We start from the raw sequence: 20,544 nt of genomic DNA on the forward strand, positions 1-20,544 counted from the left end.
AAAGTATTTAGTCAGTCAGCAATAGTGCAAGTTCCACCACTTAAAAAGATGAGAGGCGTCTGTAATTTACATCATAGGTAGACCTCAACTATGGGAGACAAACTGAGAAAAAAAAATCCAGAAAATCACATTGTCTGTTTTTTTTCATTTTATTTGCATATTATGGTGGAAAATAAGTATTTGGTCAGAAACAAGCAATCAAGATTTCTGGCTCTCACAGACCTGTAACTTCTTCTTTAAGAGTCTCCTCTTTCCTCCACTCATTACCTGTAGTAATGGCACCTGTTTAAACTTGTTATCAGTATAAAAAGACACCTGTGCACACCCTCAAACAGTCTGACTCCAAACTCCACTATGGTGAAGACCAAAGAGCTGTCAAAGGACACCAGAAACAAAATTGTAGCCCTGCACCAGGCTGGGAAGACTGAATCTGCAATAGCCAACCAGCTTGGAGTGAAGAAATCAACTGTGGGAGCAATAATTAGAAAATGGAAGACATACAAGACCACTGATAATCTCCCTCGATCTGGTGCTCCACGCAAAATCCCACCCCGTGGGGTCAGAATGATCACAAGAACGGTGAGCAAAAATCCCAGAACCACGCAGGGGGACCTAGTGAATGAACTGCAGAGAGCTGGGACCAATGTAACAAGGCCTACCATAAGTAACACACTACGCCACCATGGACTCAGATCCTGCAGTGCCAGATGTGTCCCACTGCTTAAGCCTGTACATGTCCGGGCCCGTCTGAAGTTTGCTAGAGAGCATTTGGATGATCCAGAGGAGTTTTGGGAGAATGTCCTATGGTCTGATGAAACCAAACTGGAACTGTTTGGTAGAAACACAACTTGTCGTGTTTGGAGGAAAAAGAATACTGAGTTGCATCCATCAAACACCATACCTACTGTAAAGCATGGTGGTGGAAACATCATGCTTTGGGGCTGTTTCTCTGCAAAGGGGCCAGGACGACTGATCCGGGTACATGAAAGAATGAATGGGGCCATGTATCGTGAGATTTTGAGTGCAAACCTCCTTCCATCAGCAAGGGCATTGAAGATGAAACGTGGCTGGGTCTTTCAACATGACAATGATCCAAAGCACACCGCCAGGGCAACGAAGGAGTGGCTTCGTAAGAAGCATTTCAAGGTCCTGGAGTGGCCTAGCCAGTCTCCAGATCTCAACCCTATAGAAAACCTTTGGAGGGAGTTGAAAGTCCGTATTGCCAAGCGAAAAGCCAAAAACATCACTGCTCTAGAGGAGATCTGCATGGAGGAATGGGCCAACATACCAACAACAGTGTGTGGCAACCTTGTGAAGACTTACAGAAAACGTTTGACCTCTGTCATTGCCAACAAAGGATATATCACAAAGTATTGAGATGAAATTTTGTTTCTGACCAAATACTTATTTTCCACCATAATATGCAAATAAAATGAAAAAAAAAACAGACAATGTGATTTTCTGGATTTTTTTTTCTCAGTTTGTCTCCCATAGTTGAGGTCTACCTATGATGTAAATTACAGACGCCTCTCATCTTTTTAAGTGGTGGAACTTGCACTATTGCTGACTGACTAAATACTTTTTTTCCCCACTGTATATACAAAACACATACACACAGCACCTCTCACCTGTCCGCAGCATCACCGGTGCCCGGGCTTCCTCGCTCTGGCACAGCGGCTAGCCGGCCGCTGACGTCATCCAGCGGCGCTGCTCTGTGTGTCAGAGACAGGAAGCGCGGGTGGCGGGCAGGAAGCAGGACGGATGCTCGCAGCTCCACTCCTGCTATTTTCCCTTGCAGGCAGCAGAGCTGCTGGAATTGCTCCCTGGCCGCCGCACATGAGGGCAATCTGGCCAGGGGACCCCCAGAGCCTCGGGCCCGGAGAAACCGGCCAAATTGCCCTCATTATTAGCCGCTCTGCAGGGTCCCCCTGCAGCCTCTGGGCCCTGGTGCAGCCACACCGATTGAACCGGCGATATGTCCGCCCATGTTGTCAGAGACACCGGACTCCCCACAGAAGAGGTAGACAGTTCATTGCTTCTGGATAGGAACCGCTGAACGACGAAAATTGTGTATTCTGGGCAGGAAGCAGGTTAGGCTAGTTTCATGCTAGCATTCAGGAGGGCTGCGGATAGCAGCCTACGTCCTCCTTTCTTCCTCCGTGAAACTCCGCCTACCACCGCACGCATCCAGCGTTTCCCTGGTTACCTATCTTTAACATTAGGTACACAGGGACATGCATTGTATGTGGATGCGTCCGCATGCGGCGATTTGATGTGTTCGGCGACCGCACGGAAACGCAAAATTTTGCTCATGGACATGGCCTCCATTTAAAACTATGGTACCGCAAAAACGGTAGCTTATTTTTGCAGTACACCGTATTTGATGTTTTTTTTTCCCTGCAATTTGTTACGACAGGGAAAAACGGCGATCCGTAAAACGGGCTGCAAAAAAAACCCTGCATGTGTAAAAGTAGCCTTACTTGTACTGCACAGACACGGACACTAGAGGGCAGCCTATCCTCCCTGTGCTGTGTAATGCCGTGACACCGGGGACTGACAGCAGAGGGAGCTAGAGTACTCCGGCTCACACTGCAGAGATGACCGCTCCCCGGCTCTAGCTGCAGGGCTCACTAGTAAAGCAGAGCAGTCACATGGCCTAGTAGCATGTGACGGTCAGGGTTACGTCATCAAGATCCTGGTTTGTCTGTCGGCCATGTTTGATCCTGGCACACTTGCAATGATAATAAATAAAGATGCAGCGGTCTCGTTGCGTCCGGGCTGAGCGGTATCTTCGGTGTAGTACCGGGGTAGTCAGGTTGCGGACACTGTGGGGCGGTTAGGTGGCGCGGGGCACGGCACCGCCTGGAGATGCGTGTGTCTTCCTGGTCATATGACAGAACGGTGTGATGAGGAAGGAGCGGGCGGCGGGGCTCGGGGTCTGCAGTGTCGGGGTCATGGCGCACAGGGTCGGAGCTGCCCTGCTCCGTGCTATGGCCCTGCTGCTCCTGGCGGGGGCAGTGTGGAGCACAGCGGCAGGGTGGCCGGTGCCCTACAAGTAAGTGCCGCCCCCTCCCACTGCTGGGGTAACCACCTCTGGCACTACACATGACATGTTGGCTCTCTAGAATGGCGTCATCCTTTCACTCCTCAGTATCAGGAGACAATATGGTGAGAGCCTGCAATGTGGGGACAACCTCACCAAAAGTGCCCTGTTGTAGGGATCAGTGGGGTGTCAGCAGGGGCGAAGCTACAATCGGTGCAGGGATCGCCATCACCCCCGGGCCATGGAGCATAAGGGCCCATAGGTTCATTTTGCCGATATAAAAAGACCAATGCTGTTATAGATATTCGCCGCAGAATGAATGAGATGTGAGAAATCCGCAGATAATGCAGTGAAAATGCACTGTACCGCGCCCCTGACTTCATCAATAAAATCCTGCATACGGACCATGATGTACACTTGTGTAAACTCGGCCTCAATCACTTGTAGGCCGTCAGTGGAAAAAAACAGATTTTAAAAAGTTCCTACAGTAACGCCCCCTCTGATTGCACTGTGAAACGACACCGAGGCGCAGAGCCCACGCAGAAATACCCCAAGGCCGGGATCGCACATGCGAGGAATACGGCCGAGCTTCGCATGTTAATTCCCATCACTGACACCGACACTCATGAGCGGAGCGTGCGTCCGCATAGCAATACATGGAGCCGCACGCTCCGCTCCTGAGTGCCGGGTGTTGATGCGAAAGACTCGGCCGTATTCCTCGCGTGTGTGATCCCGGCCTAAGGGATTTAGTGACTTTGCTTTGAGGCCTTTTGTATTATGGTCATCAATGATTTCATGAATTCTTACAGGGGGTGTCGAGCCTGCATATTATATAGTTAAAGAGCTGTTTAAAGTATAGTCTGTTGCCTTTATCTCTAGGCGTTTTGACCATCGGCCCAAGTCGGACCCATACTGTGAAGCCCAATATACATTTTGCCCTACTGGATACCCAAATGGTTCAATACCCCTCATGAAGAATGAAGATGTCATTGAGGTTTTCCGACTGCAAGCTCCGGTCTGGGAATTCAAATATGGAGACCTGCTTGGACACTTTGTATGTATGATTTTTTTGTAAGATTTTCTCCTTTGAAATATATTCTTATAAAATCGTTGGTCATAAACAGTTTAAATACTTAAAGAAGTTGTCCACTACTTGGACAACTTCTCATACCCCTCGCTTGGTCCCCATAAAATAATACAGCTTATACTCCACTCCCGTTCCCAATCGGCGCCGGTGTCACGGAATGCCGACAATGCGGGAATGGCGCCGGCACGGGAGTATTGACAGCACTGTCCCCGCCTCCTGTCAAATTGAGCAGGAAGAGCAAGTCCAAAATCAGCTTCAGCCCAGACTTCCTCCTCATGTTCGATTTGTCCAAAGGCGGAAACAGTGACGCCGGCGCTGATTGGGCACAACATCAACTGCACGTGAGTGCCGACACCGATGGAATGGCCCCAGCACGGGAGGTTACTATAGGCTTTATTATTTTATGGGCGCCAAAGATTTTGATCAAGAAGGGCTTGTCCTAGTATTGGACAACCCCTTTAAAGACTAGATGTCACATCTACATTATCATTGCAATGAACGTCCAGACATCAGTGGGACCTGATGAGCTTTGGATTCTCAGAAATTGTGGACTAGTAAGAGGAGGGCGCCTTGAAGGTTACATGTTATAGTAGTTTCCTGATTGGCCAACGGTATTCAATAAAACAGTCTTCTACGCAAGTCAATATAACTGGATTCTATAGCTAAGAATGCTGCGCCATATATACTTTTACAATAGATTCACTTCAAACATACTGTATATGGACTCATTGAACATGTGTGAGCACAGCATAAGTCGTCTTTGGTGGCGCTTGGTAATTTTGGAATTGTTTTACAGCTCAGTCTTGTGTCAGAGCTATGTAGGCAGATAATACCTTTTTTTGGGAAGAGGTGATGTGTTATGGGCCAGCTGAATAGCAGAATAGAATGATTTCCTTTTAACGAGTTGCAATGATTTAAATGGCCACTGTCTTTCTAACGAACATTAAAACTTTATTCTTGTTTCTCCACTTATGAGCCACTTCTTTCCTTCCCTTGGCCTTCTAAACTCACCATTCCCTCTGTAAAAAAAAAAAAAAAATAACAACTCAAATCTGTCTGGGTCAAAGCAAGATGCACTGACATGTTAAGTTACAGCTGCCTGTTAGTCTTTGGGCAGGAAAAGAGGAACCGGAGTGAGAAATTCCCAAGACACTACTTGGTACTGCTGTATGATTTCCATCCTGAATGCTGCTGCTGCTTCTGCTGATGTGTGAGGCTAAATTCACACCAGCATAGAAATAATCTTCAAACAGAAAACTCAGACAATTTTTTTTCTCACTTGTCATCCATGTGCAATTCATACACAATCTATTTTTTACAGCAGCTATTAACCATTTACAGTTTCCTATGTTACAGAATTGCAATGTATCCATAAAAAATGGGTACTGTACTGTGGCTCCATATGGATGATTTTTACGCTCCCATAAACTTGCCTGTGTAAATCCCATCCGACAAACAGAAGAAATTAGTGCATGCTGTGATGTTTTTCACAAGCAGTGGGAAAAAAATTGCTCCTTTGCAGCTCCTCATTGAATAATATTATTCCTAGTGCTGTCCACGTGCGGTCCGTTTTTTTACAGACAGCACTTGGACCAAAATGCGCTCATGTGAACGAGTCCTCACAGTGAGATAGGGGAACATGATTCTCTCACATCTGTGTGCTGTTCATAAAAAACATCATAGCAGCTAGTGCGCACCCACTAGCTCAGAGACAACTGAAAATTTAGAGCTGGGGTCTGCAAAAGAAAAATAGTCAAGATGTAAGTCACATAATAGCCACAAATAGTGTTATTCCACATGTACACACAGCATATTCTGAGCAGTCACCTGAGATGACAGGTACGCTTATGAACTAACCTCCATCTCTATTGCCTTTTGCTCAGAAAATCATGCATGACGCCATCGGTTTCCGGAGTACGTTATCTGGCAGGAATTACACAGCCGAATGGTATGAACTCTTCCAACTTGGTAACTGTACATTTCCGCACCTCAGGCCTGGCATATCGGAACCATTCTGGTGCAATCAGGGAGCAGCGTGTTTCTTTGAAGGAGTAGATGATCCGCACTGGAAAAATAATGGCACTTTAGTTCCTGTAGCAACAATATCAGGTAAATTGAGAAACAAGGTTTCCGGTAACTTTAAGTTTGGGGAATAATCAGAGGCATATTTACATTTTTTTTTACATTTTTAAGACCTACAATCAAAGGTAAAAATACAAAGGATCACTGTTATGAGCTCATTTTCTGCTCCACCAGTTGAGAGTTCCCCTTCCTTCTCCCTCTGGTGGTGACGGGAGGTGGTGAGGTTGGTTTGAGTGGTAGTGATCTGCCACCTGGTGAGGAAGATAGTGATTGGATCTCTGGAGTATCAGACTGGATATAAGACAGCCGACGCCCTATCCTGTTGCTGGTGATTCAGTCTGTTTCTCAGGTCTAGGACTCAGCTCTGTTCCAGTCTTCTCAGATAAGTTTGTTTTTTGCTAATGTTCACACTTGCCCTTGTTGATCTTTTCAGTTTTTTGTGTGGTCAGCCAGCCCGGCTGGGCTGTGCTGAATTTCCACTCTTATTTGCCAAATTGCCTTTTTTTTGTCCCTTATTAGATTGGCCTCTTTTTGCTCTGTCTCAGAATATTTCAGAGTGCTGATATAGTGGGAGAAGTCTAGTGACTTCAGGGTTAATTTTACTATCAGTTGTGTTGGACATTTTGCAGGGTTACTTTTTTGGCAGACTGCAGACAGTGTCTGTCCTTTCCTGTCCTTTCTAGTTAGTTTGGCCCCATTGTTTGCTCTGCCTATTCTCCTGCCTTTGTTTGTGTTTTCATCTTTTTTCACCGTCAATACATGTGGGGGGCTGTCTCTCCTTTGGGGTCTGCTCTGGGGCAGTTAGTTTTCCTCTTTTCCTGCTTTAGGCTTATTTCTCCGGTTTTGACGAGGCGTCTAGGACCACCGTAGGAACGCTCCACGACTGCTGCTAGTTGCGTGTTAGTATCAGGGGTCTGCAGTCTGCATAGTTACCAACCTCTTTGGTTTTCTGAGACTTAGCTTTGTTGTTTTTTATTTACTCCTCGGCTACCCGTTCATAACAGATCACCCTACCCAAAAATGAGTGTATGGTGGAAGTGAATGATTTAAGTTTATCTTATATCAGTCTAACTACCCCTTTCCAACAAACATTTTAAATCTTATTTAACATATTCAACTTTTTTCCTGTCTTATGTTTTGTAGTTAAAAAAGGTTTTGATGAATTTGTTCCCTTTAGGCTCCATCTTCAATCAGCTGGCGAAATGGATCCGAGAAGATAACAACACCGGCATTTATTATGAGACGTGGACTGTGCAGGGGTCTCTGGGACCCAACTCATCTGTGTGGTTCGATTCCTACGACTGCAGCAAGTTTGTGCTCCGCACTTATGACAAACTTTCACAGCTCGGTGTCACATTTAAGAGAAACATCCAGACAAACTACACTCGCTTATTCTTATTGAGTGGGGAACCTGTGTATCTGGGGAACGAAAGCTCAATCTTCGGCCCACAGGGAAATAAGTCGTTGGCTTCTGAGATTCAGACATTTTACTACCCTTATAGACCCCACCAGTCTTTTAAAGAACTTCTCCTGAGTATTCTGGATATTTATGGGAAGGTTGTTTTACACAAGACATTTTATCTGTATTATAATTTTGAATACTGGTACTTGCCTATGAAGCCACCTTATGTTAAGATAACCTATGAGGAAATTCCCCTCCCGTCCAGATAGCCTAGTAAGTCAGAAATCACGTATCTTTAGTATTGTCATTTCAGATCTATATAAATGTCCATCTCTATTAAGAAGGTGATACATGAAAACTATCGTATCGCCTGAGGAACCTTCTCGGCAGCTAATCAGATTGCTGCTTTTATTTTTGCTCCTGCATATTTTCTCCCTCTTTATTTTGGAAATTCCAAGGTGGAATGTCCTAAAAGAGCTGTGTTGTATATAGAGGCCGGTATGGCACAACAGATCGGTTGGTGAAACTAAACAGATGTGTCTAACCTCATCACACAGATCTCCTCACTCCCGGTGCTCACTGTTATTACACCAGGAGGTAATGTCATTACATACAACACTATGGATTTATCCCAGGTGTCGGGGAATAATGATCTGATACCTGGGATAGACCCCGAGTGTTGTGTGTGTGACAATCGCTGCTTCCATCATCATCTTCATCACTGCCCCTCCGCAACTCTCCTTCTCCGGCGCTTTACCGTCATTATATTATGAATGTCATTACAGTGATGAAGATGATCATGATAGATCCGAAGCATTGAATGTAATGACTTTACATCAGAGGAATCCTCCTTGCACTTGTAATAACAGTAAGCATCAGGAGTGAGGAGATCTGTGTGATAAGGTTAGACACATCCGACTCCCCAGATCACAGTGGAGAAGCCTGTTCTGACCTTCTCTGAGAGCGTTTTCTTCTTTCTCCTGTATGACGCTGCCTTTTTTTTCTCTTGATTGACACTGCTGCCTTATAATTGGGCAACATGATAGAGTGCTAAAAGTAAACACCCCCAGAGAAGAATGTCTGTTAACGCCCCCTTGTTTAAGAGGAAATTGGCCTGTTATTCATCCTAAACCTAAGAAATCAATATCTATGCAACAAATAAAAAAAGGAAAACTATGTTTTATTCAGCTCTTCTTACACTTTATCATGAGGTAGCCAGAATAACTTGCAAAAAGTTGAAGGGACAGTCCACAACTTGCCTTCTATAGGTACTGTGTTGCACTCTTGTTTGCAGTAGAATAAGTAAAAGAAAACATATCCACAAAGATGGAGAACTCTTGTAAGTATAGAATTTGCAGTACTAACGTGCCTATTGTTTTTCCCGATAGAATGAGTAAACTGAGGATTTATCAGTGCGCTTATTCTGACTGTCTGACTGGAGAGTTTGTAACTCTTTTATCAGTCTTTTACTCAGCCTGTAAAAGCCAAGCAAGGCAACATTTTTAATGACTGAAGATTTTGCAACTCTTGTTTTTTTTTTTCTTAACTTTTAATGAAACAAAATTGCAAAATTATATTTAGCCCCAAATGCATGGATTTAAGATAAAAATAAAACTTTCCCCAAAGATGCATAGCACCTATAAATAGAGGAGCTGTCTACTCTACTGACATGTCTGTTTCAGTGTATATTTGTATATACCATCACTTGCCTTCCATAAGCTCTCTGTTGTACTGACTATTGCTGGCCACAGAATGATTTTACTAAGAAACTGTCAGTGAGCTTGTTCTGACCATCTGTCTGGAGAGTTAGTGACTTTTTTCTCTGTGTTTTTTTTATCTGTGTTTCTCTCAGAAGATTTTGCTGGGAAAAAACTTGTGAATGTGAACTGTTTTAATGGAAACTAATTGCAAAAATTTTTTTTAGCCCTACAGCCTACCATCCTACCCGTGCCCTCCCTTCTGCTGATGGCCTGAGGTTAACATCCTCATTAATCAGAACCTCCCACTCCCATCTCCAAGACTTTTCGCGTGCTGCGCCATTTCTTTGGAATGCATTACCCAGGTTAATACGATTAATCCCCACAGTTTTAAGCATGCCCTAAAAACGCATTTGTTCAGACTGGCCTATCGCCTCAACGCATTAACCTAAATATCCCTGTGTGGCTCATTCAAAATGTTTTACCATAACCAGGTTCCTCACATCATGTTCTCACATTCTTTATGCATTTAATAGCCCTCTGTGTCTGTACTGTTACATATTTAGACTGTTAACTGGTTCATGTAGCAACAGGAACACCTGATTCTTACACTATGGCTGGTCCAAACAATAAAAGCAATTGTTACCACCCACCTTTCGTGTCTCCCCTTTTTCCCTCATAGATTGTAAGCTTCTGAGCAGGGCCCTCATTCCTCTTGGTATCTGTTATGATCTATGTGATTATTGTTATGCTGTAATGTCTATTGTCTGTAGAAGCCCCTTTTATAATGTAAAGTGCTGCGGAATATGTTGGTGCTATAGAAATAAAATTATTATTACATACGGTACATTTAAATAACAAAGAAAATCCCCAATAGCGAGATCTCTTGTAAACTTGTAAATGGAACATCTGTCCACTCTACTGACATGTTTATTTGAGAATATATTACTATTTCCCATAAAATAACATCATTTCTTATAATAATCTTTATATAGCGCCATTAATTCCACAGCGCTCACTGTCCCCGATGGGGCTCACAATCTAAATTCCCCATCAGTATGTCTTTGGAATGAGGGAGGAAACCCACGCAAACACGGGAGAACATACAAACTCCGTGCAGATGTTACCATTGGTGGGATTTAAACCCAGGACCCCTTCGCTGCAATGCTATCCACTGAGCCACCGTGCTGCCCTTTCTTAAACCTTTGCATTGTGCTGTTCCCATGTGAGAATGCCTGAAATTGTATGAATCAAATGACAAGTGGGTGTTACCATTCATTTTTTTAAAGGTCATGTTCCCATACAGTCTATCACTGGTAAAACTGAGTGGACACTGGACATACGCTAACAAAGGCAATCAGAACACTCAGTTGTCAATTTTTTTTATTAACTAATTAAAGTTGAGAAAAGATTTGCCAGAATTGTAATTTTATGGAGACAGAAGATAAAATATTCACTTAAAATAAAACGATGTTGTGACAGCTGCTAGGTCTCGTATAAATGATATACCCTGCAGAGCTACATGCAAGCACACACTATATAGGAATAATTGCGCCTGACGTGTGCAGTTACTGAAGTGTAGTTAGGTCTTCAGGTGGGTGCACACATTCAGAAAAATCTGCTTCAAATACTGGAGTGTTGGCAGGAATAACGCTTCCTAACATACGTGTTTTTTTCCCATTCATTTGAGTGGAAAATGCTGCAAATGTGCTAAAAGAATTGGCATGCTGCAGATGTGCAAGTCCGCAAGGAAAAAATTGGCATCATGGGCATGAGATTTCAGAAATCTCTCCCACTTTGCTGGTATGGTGAAACGCTGTGTCTTTTCACTGCAAACACTCATCATGTGACTATACCCTAAGTGGGGTTTTACAGTCACAGAATAGTTCTGGTCTCAGGCGCAGATGGAAGTAAAAAAAAAGACAAAATGAGACTGGGCTTTACTCGCTCTACTCTGCTGCCCCCTTGAGGGCCTTTTGAAAATAGCAGAAAAAATATTGTAAAAAAAGAGGGAGGCAGTTTTCTTTTTTTTACTTTTAAAGTAAAATTAAGAAATTAATTTTATAACGCATGCCCTTTTAGAGATTGTTTTTTGTAAAATAGAGTTTTATGCGGTATTAAATTTTTTTAGTTAAATGATATTTGGCCTTACCTAGCCAAACACTTAAGGGTCCTGCCTCTCTGTCTAGTGCCCTGACTGCATTCCAAGGTTGCCTCACTTTTCTTCACTGTTACTGGAACATGTTAAAGTTTATTGTAGATTCCCTTGGAAATTTTCTTAGGGGTTTCCTGATGATGTACAGTGCACAGGTACACGCCAGGAAGCGTGCGCCATCGGCAGGTACCATGAACCTATTTTATTCATGAAATATAATATGGAACTTTCTTGGGAAGTCCTCTCCATTTCCTTCTTGTTAGGCTGGATGCTACTCAGAATCTTATCGTACACTGTGTGCAGAATTATATTAGGCAGCACTGTCGGTCAGTCCAAAAGGATAAGAAACCTGAAAACTCAATATTTAAGAAAGTTAAAGCAAGATTTTTTCTTCCTTAGGAGAATATTGATGTGTGCAAAATTATTGGCAACTCTTAGTGGGCAGAATTATTATGCAACTAAAAGACAAAATGTAATTTTTTCCTATTACTGTGTTTTCATCTGGTAAAATGAGACTGATAACCAAACAATTCAATATACAAAAATACATTTCTAACATTCAAAAAATGATCAGTGACCAATATATCCGCCCTTCTGTTCAATAACAGTCATAGGCCTTCCATCCTTGGAGTCTGCCAGTTTCTTAACCTCTTCACGATCAATTTTTGGCCAGCACCAATCACAGTCTCCCAGGCATTGGTCAGAGAGGTGGACTGACTTCCTTCTCTGTAAATCTCCTGTTTAATAAAGTTCTCAATAAGGTTTTTTAGGTCAGGTGGGGGAAGGAGCCATGTTATTACTCCTTTTCTGACCGCCGGGCAGTGGAGACTTCTATCCATGTGATGGAGCATTGTCCTGCATATAAATCATGGCTTTCTTTAAAGATGCAGACTTTCTCCTGCAGCACTGCTTGAAGAAAATGTCTTCTAAAGACTGGCAGTTGGGAGTTAATTTTGAGTCTGTCTTCAACCCAAGAATGTCTAACTAGCTCATCTTTAATAATATCACCCAGAGCAGGACCCCACCTCCACCTTGCTGGCATCTGAGTGGAGGTGGAGGTTTCTGCCCATACTTATCCAGCTACGGGCCCATCCATCTGGTCAGTCAAGAGTCACTCTCATCTCAACAGTCTATAATACCTTTGAAAACTTTGTTTAGTCTTTTTGTGGTCCAGTGTTGATGTTTCAGCTTCTGTGTCTTAACAGTGGTGGCCTGGTTTCAGCCTCCATTACCTTGGTCATATCTCACCTTCTACTTCTGGGCTCTCCAGGGAGGTTGCAGCTCTGCAATATGACAGCACTGGGAGATAATGGTTTCCTGGTCTCTTCACGCTTTATTCTTCTCAAATCTTTTGCAGTTAATGTTCATCTTTTTTTCTAAACATACATTTTGCGACCCTGATGACTATTTGCAACAAACCTTTTGATGGCTCAGTGATCACAACACAATTAGATATTATCGGTTTCAGGAGTACTGCACCCTCTGTAAGACTTGTAACCATTATTTTCAGAATCAGTTAGGAAGACAAGCTGCCTAATAATTCTACACACCTTGATAAAGGGTATTCTTATCCCTAGGCCTCACTCTCCCTCATTACACAAATACATAGCACCTGATCGGCTTCATCCAATAAGCATTCAAGTTCATACAGCATAGAGTGGGAAAATCTGGCTGAAAATGATGATCTGGTAAAAATAATTATATGTCAGTAGATAATTATGCACACAGTGTTATCTGCTGGAAAATGTGGAGGGCTTCCATCGCTGGAGATCCAGATTTCTTTAGTTTTCCAACAATCACATGAAGCTGATTCCCCCAATAAAATGATATCAAGGAATTGCTGTCTAAGCTGGTTTCCATTTTAGCTCTTTCTATTTCATTATTTTTTTAATTAAGATATTGTTTTAAATATTTTCTGACTTTGTGAATAAAGAAGATTTTTCTAATGTTTGTACTGAATGTTTCACTCATATGAAAGACGTACAGTATAAAGGGGTTATTCGGCTTACCTAACTCCCACACTGCTAGGCGAAAGATGCTAATGGCACCACTTGTCAGGTTTCATGTTTTGTAACTAGAATACGACGCGACATAACCCCTTCAAGTTCTGTATTATGTAACTTTTTATGACTGAAGGCGTTTAAGAAAAAAAATAAACTTTGAAATTTGTCGTAAGAGCGTTCTTGAAATCTGCTTTATCAGACATTATCTTGGAAGTGAATTGAATGTTTTTTTTTAGGTCACTCAATATTCAGCGTGTGATAGATTATGGAAAAGTATGGACCCCTTCACGGCCGTTGACGTATATTTACATCAAAGGTTGCGTCCCTGCCATTGCATGTTCGGCATTCATAGGAGATTGGGATTTTTGTTATAAGGGTGAACTATTGAAGTCAATAAAAAGTGAGGAAAAAAGGTTTTAAAAGTTTGTAAAAAAAAAACAGTTCAAATCACCCCATTTTGCCCCATTAAAAATAAAACATTTTTTTAATTTGTTATTGCTGCATTCAGAAATCTCCAATCTATCAGAATATAAAATAAATTAATCCAACCGGTAAACTACGTAATGAGAAAAAAGTCAAAGCGTAACTGGAGTGCCCGCCAGGGCTGTGGGATACTCGGTACCGGGCTGCTTCCTAAAGGGGCAGTGTCAAAGCGGCGGTGACCCGGTCCGTGGCCCTGGGCGTCCAGTAAAAGAGGATATTTACAGGGGAAAAATAAAGAGTTTGTAAAGTGTTCATGACTCCGGCGTCCAGTCTCTGGGTGAGCTCCTCTATAGCTCCAGTCCCCCCAGCTCCTTTCCACATGTCCTTCTTTCACCCTGTTCAGGCTCTAACTACTAACGTTCTCCTGACCAGAGAGAGCAGCTCCCCTGAAGTCGGGTTTAGAGCTCCCTCTGCTGGCCTGGAGTAGGAACTGTGTTGTATGCTGGAACTACCTGCTAAAGAGATCCCTTCCTTGCTTCCAGGCATGACATCACTCACTCCCCCTGTAGGGAAGTAAGGCCACTGTGCCAACCGAACTTCTGTTAACAATATAATTACAATAAAATGCAACAAGAGACTACCAAAATATCATATCTAGTCCAAATAGGGGTCAATAAAAACGTCAGCTCAGGGCACAAAAAAATAAGCCATCACACAGCCCTATAACCCGAAAAATTAAAATGCTATGGGTCTAGGAAAATGGCAACAGAAGCAAAAAATGTTTTTCTTAGGCTAGTTTCACACTAGCGTATTTTACATGCAGCGCACAACGCCGCTAAGCCCCGCCCCCTGGCCACCCCGTCCGGTCATCTCCTACTACCGCACACGGCTGCATGCGATCTGCGCACCCTATCTTTAGCATAGGGTGCACAGACCGTGCGCTGGCCGTGCGCTGGTAGGATTTTTGCGTGTGCTGCGCACTTTTGAAGGTGCGCCAAGCGCGCCAAAATGCAACATGGTGCGTTCGGCACACACCGGCGCACCTTCAAAGTGCACAGCGCACGCAAAAATCCTACTAGCGCACGGCCAGCGCACCCTATGCTAAAGATAGGGTGCGCAGATCGCATGCAGCCGTGTGCGATAGGAGGAGATGACCGGACGGGGCGGGGCTTAGCGGCACCGTGCGCTGCATGTAAAATACGCTAGTGTGAAACTAGCCTTACAAATTTTTAAATAAAAACATACATGTTTGGTATATACCCATACTGACCTGGAAAATCATTGCCAGGTCATTTTTACCATATAGTGAACATAGCAGTTTTTTAAAAATTTCAACACACTTGGATTTTTTTCCCAGCTTTCTAGTGCATCAGATGATTAAATGTATGGTGTCATTCAAAAGTACAACTCATGCTGGGACAGAAAAATAAAAAAGTTATGGCTCTTGGAGTAAGGGGAGACAAAAACAAAAGCGCAAAACATAGAAAATCGCAAGATCATGAAGGGGTAAGGAATAGTAAATACCGCTGTTTATACACAGTATATAAAGAGTCAGATGTACTCAACATTAGTGAGGAATCTGTCTAGAGATGAGGCACTGTCCTTGCAGCAGATCCTTTTCTTCTGAGGAAGTGAAATCTATTGATCGCTAAAGCTAGTCCTAAACATGAGAGAATTTGACATTGGTGTTCCCCAAATATCCCATTAGCATGAGCGCTCTGCTTTGAAAACAAAAGGATCGGACATTGAAATTCCAACTTGACTGATCCTTCTCTCCCTCGACATCATCTGTCAAAGGAGAGTCGGGAAACCACCATAAACATCATTCGGTCACCTGGTCCTGCCAAAATCATCAGAAAAGGACAAATTTCATCCAATGTGTTTTGTGGCCTTTAGAGGTTATTGTTAAACAGAAATCATTATTTTAATATTAATTTCATAACTCAGTAGTACACATGAAAATAAGTAACATCTTATCAGAGAAATGTACTTAATTCACTTTCAATTCATGGGTTAAATCTGTATTAATTCAAGTCAGATTTTCCCATTAATGAGATAGATGATAATTGTAGTCAGGGATGGACTGGACATATGACAATATTGAGGCTGTGTTAACAGTATCAGCATCCTCAGGACGCCGGTAGTGTTAACAGCTGTAGTAGAGCAAGAAGCCACTTTCTGTCACTTACTCTGGCAGACCTGCGGATTTCTGGAGGCTAGCGCTACACAGGTGACGTCTAGTGTGATGATGTCACTGCATCGTGCCATCAGTGTCTACTGCAAGCCAGGATTGAAGGGGAGGATGGAGGTTGAGGTGTATGCAAAGGTTGGATTAGGTGAGTATTAGGTTTGGGGTCTTTTTGTGGGCTGTGGGTCCGATTATTCTGAGAACCATCATACTATATAGGGGCCTGTGGGGGGACCAGCATACTATAAAGGGATCTGTGGGGGGACCATCATACTATATGGATGGCCACAGGAGATTATCATATTATATGGGTAGCAATGGGAGACTATCGTACTATATAGGGGCATGTAGGGGGACCATCGTACTATAGTGGGGTATAGGATCACATCATACTGTATTGGGTTTGTAGGGGGTCCATCATATTATATAGGGGTCTGTGGGGAGACCTTTCACTATATGGAGGGCTGTGGTGGGGCCATCATACTGTGTGTGGTGATGATTATACTGTGGGGGACTGTGGTGTATCCAATATATTGTGAGTAGTGCTAGGGTGTCCATCATACTGTGTGGGTGGCTAAGGTGAACATCTTACTGTGTGGGGTTGTAGGACCATTATGCTATGTAGTTGGAGGAATGTGGGAACATCATTCTATGTGCGGGACATTTTTTGGGGCATCATACTCTATGGGAGCCATGGAAGACGTATCAGACTGGGCGAGAACACTACGGTGCTTCAGTAGGGGTGAAATAACTACAAGTGTTGCAATACATATCCCAATACATATCCCTCTCTGTGTCTTATATTTAACAGGACATCTGATACATGCTACCCAGTCAGACATGTTTCAGAGAAAAGCAAACTTTAATAGTCGGCCAAGTTCCCAGCCGTACTGTAGACTAGTCGGACAGGTGGTTCCCTGGTGACTTCTCCCTGCCCGCTGACTATATGAGCACAATTGGGCAACACGTGTTAGGTGTCATGTTTATGTTAAAGTTGGGAAGTTGGCCCTTCTTGACTGCGCCTATAATTATAAAGAAAAGCTGCAACAACGCGGTCGATAGGAGTGCTAAAGGAGTGGCAGAAATAAAAAAAAGGGGATTTAAAACTCCGCTTTTAATCTTAAATATTGGAGGAAGATTAAAAGCATAGCCTTAAATCCCCTTTTTTGGTTTCTGCCTCTCATTTAGCGCTCCTATAGACCGCGTTGTTGCAGCTTTTCATTAAATTTCCTCTCTTTGAGGACTAGCGGCAGGAGCAGCTTGGAGGGCAGTTGTTTGCGGGAGGACCTGTGGTGGCTGGGCGTCGCTGAGAAGCTCCAGGATCTTTGGCATCACTCACGGCTGTGGTCGGTGACAGAATCACGTCCGGAAGCCGGTGAGAGACGGACCGAACAGGAGAGCGGAGATTGCTGACAGCTACGTGCAGTGCCCTTCTGGGGTGAGAGGACACGCTCCCCACCCACTATTATCGTTCACACCTTGGTTGTGCAAGGGTGGCACAACCTTCCAAGGTGAGCACCCTTTTATTTAGTTAGGGAACTTATTTTAACACAGGTACACTGATTGCGCCTCTCTTTTTATTATTTTTCATGTATAATTACAAAGAGGCACAGGGGGACACTATTTCTATAGTAGGGTGTTGTATAATTGATGTAGGCGCAGGGGACATTATTACTACAGTATAAGGAAGTACCAAAGGAACATTACTATTGTATAGGGGCACAAAGGGAGCTCTGTTATTGTGTGTAGCACAGTAGGAGGGTAATATTACTGTACAGGGCCCCCAGAGCGGCATTATTACTGTCTAGAGCACTGGTTATAGCACTATATGCTTTGTATAGATGTGGTAGAATGTGAGGCGTGTGCTGGAAAAGCAGTACGTCAAGGAGGTTTCTATTACGTTTTGCAGGAATGAGTTATGGATGGAAGAAGAGGTCATGGCAGTCTGGACCAAATGAAAAAGAAAAGGGAAAATTCAAAGACAATGATCTGCAAGAACCTGCACTTTACACAACACATATGGTCTGCAGAGCACTGGTGTAGAACTGATATTACCATTACAAGGTCCCTGTATGGTGGTAATATCAGTCCTAGTACAGTGGTTTTGGTTAATTTTTGGTTTGGTGATATGTGATTCTGGTCTGGTGGTATTTCTTTGTTATATTGCAATATTATTATATATTATATAGCAGTATTATTGGAAATGTAGACAGTAGTCTTGATTTCCTGCAGGCAGGGTACTATATTTCTCTGCTAAGATTTCAAGTTTCTTTTTACTGTTATGAGCACTGAATTTGCCCTGCCAAACAGCAACAAATATTATTTTGCTGTATAACCTGATTTACTACATTTTCCGGGACAGGCAGGGAATTGGGCACTATTGTCCACGAGCACCATTTCCCACTACACATGAGATCTTTCGCTTGGATGCCACAATTCTACACACTACAAACTCCTAAGATGCAGTTTAAAACATAGCCTTCATTTTATGTCCTTTATACTTTTTATTAACCTATAAAAAGGAGTAAACTGCACCTAATAGGTTTATTAGGGATTAACCAGCCAATACGACAAAACTGATGTATGTAAACAGTGTGAAGAGACAGATTTGAGGTCTTGGGACTTTGCCCGGCTATTCCTCCATAAAGTGAATAATCTGGTCCTACTGGTTCCCCGCTTGCTTTCATGTTGAGAGTTTTTGTTTAAAATACCTTGCAGCCCTAACTAGTGCACATCCTGTCTGCCGTGGCATTATTCCTTTGTTCATTCGAAGTCTGTAGCAGGGCTGTGGAGTCAGAGTCGTGGAGTCGGTGTCCATTTTGGTGAAATCGGTATAAAATGGACCGACTCCTAAAATATCTAATAAATTGGTTACAGTAGTTTAGTGCTTTAATTTTTTAGTATGAACTTGGGAAAGTTATGAAATGTCCTATAAATGTCTGTTCTGGTCCTGATCTAAGGATCTCGGCTTTTAGTTGAGATGAATCTGTGCTGCACTTTATGTACATGCTCAGTAGTGAGGCAGTGCTGTGGGGTCGGGAGTCAGGTAAATACTGACTCCACAGTGCTGGTTTGTAGACAAAAGTTTGGTTATCACCCGTATTGTTGTTATCAAAGGATTTTCCAGGACATTGATATTGATGGCAGTTCTTTTCTAAGTGTACTCAATATTAGATCAATGGACGTCCAACACCCAACTATCTTCAGTGGGATCTGTGCTGTTCCATACACTATGTACACCCGTCTACTGTGGGTGATGCAAAAATAGCTGGTTAGAGGGGGTCTCTGTTGTGAGACCCATAATGGTCTGATATTACTGACCTTAATCTCAGAAAACCCCTTGAACGTGAATCTCAGCAGGTTTTTATACCCCATCTGAGAACAGCATGATGTAATGACACAGATTCTAGAGATGTGTCACTTACTGGTTTGCTTGCTGTAGATTTGATATCACTGTATAGAGTTGAGCGACTTTTGGTTTTTTAGGGTCGAGTTTCGTTTCGTGAAACCCGACTTTTTGCAAAAGTCGGGTCGAGCAAGATCGGCCGATTATAGGGAAAAGTCGGGGTCGTCCCGAAACACGAAACCCAATGTAAGTCAATGGGGAATAAAAGTCGGCAGTGAGAGGAGGACAGGAAACACACCTACAGTGCTCATTTGAATGCCAAAAGCATCAATTCTTCTTACTTAAGCTTGTCAACCTTAATTAACTTCATAATACAAGTTACGCACTGAAAAATGGGGGTTATTTGGCTAAAGTTGTGGGGGGGTAGGGCTGGCTCCAGGTTTTCATGTGCCCTGGGCGAAAGAGCGCCCCTTTAACACATACCACAACTCATCATGCTCCGATACGGCAGAGAAATAGCGGTATAGTACAATGAAAAATACTTCACTTTTTACATCTCATGACGAGGCCCATCTATTTCTCCATACAGAATCATTGGTCCCATATAATGTTTGAAACAGTATATGATGAGCTCCACATAATGCTACAGTATATGTTGGTCCCCATGGATGAAGCTCCACTGTCTTATGGGCCCAAATAATGCTCCAAACATAATGGGCCCCATTTCTAATGCTCTAGTGTATAATGGGCCCTGTAAATGCTGCTCCAGTGTCTGATGTCCACCTTTGGAATGTTCCAGTGTATGGTGGGCCCCATCTATCATTCTCCAGAGTATAGTGCTCCCCAAAAATTGCTGTCCCAACATTGAAAACAATCAAATAAGTCTCCTCGCTAGGGAATCCCTGTACTAGTCTGGACTCCTCGTCGTCCCCATCTTCCATCTCACTGCACAGTACTTCAACCTTGCAAGTGCTGTGATCCTGAGCAAGCAGGGGGGGGCCCACTCGTTGGCGACGGCACTGGCACAGGGCCCCTGATAGTTTGGTGGTGTGTCTGATGGCGGGTGGGCCGAACCTGCACTTTCATCTGCAGCTTCCTCTTTGTCACCGTGTAAGATG

General features: G+C 43.3%; 1 protein-coding gene across 1 annotated transcript; it reads left to right on the top strand.

The window, feature by feature from the left end:
- The first annotated feature begins 2,710 nt into the window (after positions 1-2,710).
- On the top strand, positions 2,711-13,641 carry CLN5 (CLN5 intracellular trafficking protein). The gene is made up of 4 exons (XM_073580405.1): positions 2,711-3,055; positions 3,923-4,097; positions 6,014-6,239; positions 7,390-13,641. The coding sequence occupies exons 1-4, from the start codon at positions 2,907-2,909 to the stop codon at positions 7,881-7,883; spliced, it is 1,044 nt and encodes a 347-aa protein (XP_073436506.1). The 5' UTR covers positions 2,711-2,906; the 3' UTR covers positions 7,884-13,641.
- The last annotated feature ends 6,903 nt before the right edge of the window (positions 13,642-20,544 follow it).

The sequence above is a fragment of the Dendrobates tinctorius genome, unplaced genomic scaffold, assembly GCF_039654945.1.
Source record: "Dendrobates tinctorius isolate UK_male_01 unplaced genomic scaffold, ASM3965494v1 ptg000064l, whole genome shotgun sequence".
In the NCBI taxonomy this organism is placed as follows: Eukaryota; Metazoa; Chordata; class Amphibia; order Anura; family Dendrobatidae; genus Dendrobates; species Dendrobates tinctorius.

Bases quoted from the DNA above. Each gene is read 5' to 3' on its own strand.
- CLN5 (XM_073580405.1), top strand. From the start codon at position 2,907: ATGAGGAAGGAGCGGGCGGCGGGGCTCGGGGTCTGCAGTGTCGGGGTC. The intron at 4,098-6,013 runs GTATGTATGATT...CCTTTTGCTCAG, and splicing joins GAGACCTGCTTGGACACTTT to AAAATCATGCATGACGCCAT. The intron at 6,240-7,389 runs GTAAATTGAGAA...TGTTCCCTTTAG, and splicing joins TCCTGTAGCAACAATATCAG to GCTCCATCTTCAATCAGCTG.